This window comes from Oenanthe melanoleuca, unplaced genomic scaffold (assembly GCF_029582105.1).
Source record: "Oenanthe melanoleuca isolate GR-GAL-2019-014 unplaced genomic scaffold, OMel1.0 S433, whole genome shotgun sequence".
NCBI lineage: Eukaryota > Metazoa > Chordata > Aves > Passeriformes > Muscicapidae > Oenanthe > Oenanthe melanoleuca.
In genome coordinates, this window is record NW_026613082.1 from 1 (window position 1) to 3,701 (window position 3,701).

At 35.8% G+C, this 3,701-nt stretch overlaps 1 protein-coding gene across 1 annotated transcript; it reads left to right on the plus strand.

Annotated features, from left to right (window-relative positions):
- Nucleotides 1–558: 558 nt before the first annotated feature.
- LOC130266986 (homeobox protein Hox-C11-like) lies at nucleotides 559–791 on the plus strand (the record flags this gene model as incomplete). Its single annotated transcript, XM_056516236.1, has 1 exon — nucleotides 559–791. A coding segment is annotated over one exon (233 nt), but the record flags the coding sequence as incomplete, so codon positions are not given.
- Between the last annotated feature and the right edge of the window lie 2,910 nt (nucleotides 792–3,701).

The following is a 3,701-nucleotide window of genomic DNA, read 5'->3' on the forward strand; positions in this document are numbered from 1 at the left end:
AGAATCACCCCCCTATTCCAACCAACCCAAATCCCCAAAACCCCAAATTTTCTCCCTAAATCCCATTTTTCCCTTTTCCAGCCACCCCCAGAACATTAAACATTCGCTGCCCCTTTCCAACCCCCAATCCCAAATCCCTAAATCCCAAATTCTCTCCCCTAAATCCCATTTTTTCCCTTTTCCACACATTCCCAGTACCCGGAAGAATCACTACCCCTATTTTAAACCCCAAATTCTCTCCCCTAAATCCCATTTTTCCCTTTTCCACACATTCCCAGGACCCGGAAGAATCACTACCCCTATTTTAAACCCCAAATTCTCTCCCCTAAATCCCAAATTTTCTCCCTAAATCCCATTTTTCCCCTTTTCCAGCCGCCCCCAGGACCCGGAAGAATCACTACCCTATTCCAAACCCCAAATTTTCTCCCCTAAACCCCAAATTCTCTCCCCTAAATCCCATTTTTCCCTTTTCCAGCCGCCCCCAGGACCCGGAAGAAGCGCTGCCCCTATTCCAAATCCCAAATTTTCTGCCCTAAATCCCATTTTTCCCTTTTCCAGCCGCCCCCAGGACCCGGAAGAAGCGCTGCCCCTACTCCAAATTCCAGATCCGGGAGCTGGAGCGGGAGTTTTTTTTCAACGTTTACATCAACAAGGAGAAGCGGCTGCAGCTGTCGCGACTGCTGAACCTGAGCGACCGACAGGTGAAGATCTGGTTCCAGAACCGCCGCATGAAGGAGAAGAAGCTGAGCCGGGACCGGCTGCAGTTCTTCTCGGGGAACCCCCTGCTCTGAGCCCCGGCGCGCGAAGGATTTTAAATTTTTTGTTGTTATTTTAATTTTTTTTTGTATTAATTTTTCTTAATTTTTTCCTCTTTTTTTTTCTTTTTTTTTTTCCCCTATTTTTTCTAATTTTTTCTCCTTTTTTTTCTTATTTTTTTCTTTTATTTTTCTCTTTTTTTCCCCTATTTTTTCTTGTTTGTTCTTTTTCTTTTTTCCTATTTTTTCCTATTTTTTTCTTATTTTTTTCTTAATTTTTCCCTAATTTGGTCCTAATTTTTTTTCTTATTTTCTCCCGTACTTCTCCTATCTTTCTCCTATTTTTCTCCTATATTTCTCTTATTTTTCTCCTATTTTTCTCCTATTTTTCTCTTTTTTCTCTTTTTTTTCCCTATTTTTTCCCTATTTTTTCTTGTTTTTTCTTTTTCTTTTTTCCTATTTTTTCTTATTTTTTTCTTAATTTTTCCTTAATTTTTCCTTAATTTTCCCCTAATTTGGTCCTAATTTTTTTTCTTATTTTCTCCCGTATTTCTCCCATATTTCTCCTATTTTTCTCCCATATTTCTCTTATTTTTCTCCCATATTTCTCCTATTTTTCTCCTATTTTTCTCTTATTTTTCTTCCCATATTTCTCCTATTTTTCTCCTGCATTTCTCCTATTTTTCTCTTATTTTTCTCCTATATTTCTCTTATTTTTCTCCTCTATTTCTCCTATCTTTCTCATATCTTTATCCTATTTTTCTCTGGTTTTTCCTCCCATATTTCTCCTATATTTCTCTTATTTTTCTTCTGTTTCTCTCCTATTTTTCTCCCATATTTCTCCTATTTTTCTCCTATTTTCTTCCCATATTTCTCTTATTTTTCTCCTATATTTCTCCTATTTTTCTCTGGTTTTTCTCTTATCTTTCTCCTATTTTTCTCTGTCTTTTCTCTTATTTTTCTCCTATTTTTCTGTTTTTTTCCCTCTGTTTCTTCTCTATTTCTTTTCTGTTTTTTTCTCTGTTTTCTCTGGTTTTTCCCCTGATTTTTCTCTTATTTTTCTTATTTCTCTCTTAATTTCCTCTTACTTTCCTCTTACCTTTCTCCTATTTTTCTTCTCATTTCCTTTATTATTTTTTCCTAATTTTTCCTTATTTTATTATTATTTTTTTGCTATTTTTTTCTTTTTTTTCCCTTATTTTTTCTTATTTTTCTTTTTTCCTTATTTTCTTCTTTTATTCCTTTTTTTTTTTTTCTTTTATATTATTTTTAAATTATTTTTTCTTCTTTTTTTTTTTTTTTTTTTTTTTTCCTCCCCCACTAAGTTTTAAGGACTTGAACTCCGTGGACTTTAATTTAATTTTTTCCTCCCTTAAAAAATTTTTTTTTTTTTCATCTCCCGGACATCTCGTGATTCTTTTTTATATACATATTAATATTATTATAATATTATTATTATTTTTATTTTTTATTCTCCTTCAGGGAACTCCCTGCAGCTTTTAACCCCAAAAACCCCAAATCTGGGGCCACTCAAAATCATTAAAAAAAAAAATCCCAAATATTTTAATGCGTTAAAACCCATCCCTGGAGTTGGGATTTGGGGCAAAAAAATCCCATTTCTGTCTGTACAGCTTAATTTTTTGTTCTGATTTATTTGAATTTTAATTTTTGTTTTTTGGTCTGGGAAAATGGAGGCGAAGAAGAAGAAAGGAAAGCAAGAAAAAAACCGGGAAAATGTGAAAAACAATGAAAGAAAAAAACTGGAAAAATGGTGAAAAATAAGGCAAAAAAAGGCGGAAAAAGGTGAAAAACAATGAAAGAAAAAACTGGAAAAATGGTGGAAAATAAGGCAAAAAAAGGCGAAAAATGTGAAAAATTGCGCAAAAAAAGGCGGAAAAATGTGAAAATCATGAAAGAAAAAACTGGAAAAAAGGTGAAAAACAATGAAAGAAAAAAACTGGAAAAAAGGTGAAAAATTGCGCAAAAAAAAGGCGGAAAAAGGTGAAAAATTGCGCAAAAAAAAGGCGGAAAAATGTGAAAAATAGCGGCAAAAAAAGGCGGAAAAATGTGAAAAATAGAGGCAAAAAAAGCCCAAAAAAAGGGATTTTTGTGCTGTGGGTTCGCGGTGTGGAATAAAGACTTTGCCAGGCCTGGGCTCCGTCACTTTTATTGGGATTTTTATGGGATTTCCCCTTTTTTTAAAGGCGCCTCGCGGTCACTGCGGGCCGGGGCTTCCCCTGAGCGGGGGAAAAAAACGGCGCCAAAAATCGGGAATTTCCTGGGAAATGCGGCCCCGAAATGGCCGGGATTTAACCCAAAAATTGCTGGGATTTAACCCAAAATTCGCCGGGGTTTAATCCTAAAAATGGAGGGGATTTAATCCAAAAATAGCCGGGATTTAACCCAAAAACTGCTGGGATTTAACCCTAAAAATGGAGGGGATTTAATCCAAAAATGACCGGGATTTAACCCTAAAGTGTCCGGGATTTAATAAAAAAATGTCCCGGATTTAATAAAAAAACTGCCGGGATTTAATAAAAAAATGGTCGGGATTTAACCCAAAAATGTCGGGATTTAACCCAAAAAATGGCCGGGATTTAACCCTAAAAATGGAGGGGATTTAATCCAAAGATGGCCGGGATTTAACCCTAAAGTGTCCGGGATTTAATAAAAAAATGTTCGGGATTTAACCCAAAAATCTCCGGGAATTAACCCAAAAATGGCCGGGATTTAACCCTAAAGTGTCCGGGATTTAACCCAAAAATCTCCGGGAATTAACCCAAAAATGCCGGGATTTAACCCAAAAATGGCCGGGAATTAACCCAAAAATGCCGGGATTTAACCCAAAAATGGCCGGGATTTAACCCAAAAATGGCCGGGATTTAACCCTAAAGTGTCCGGGATTTAACTCAAAAAATCTCCGGGAATTAACCCAAAAATGGCCAG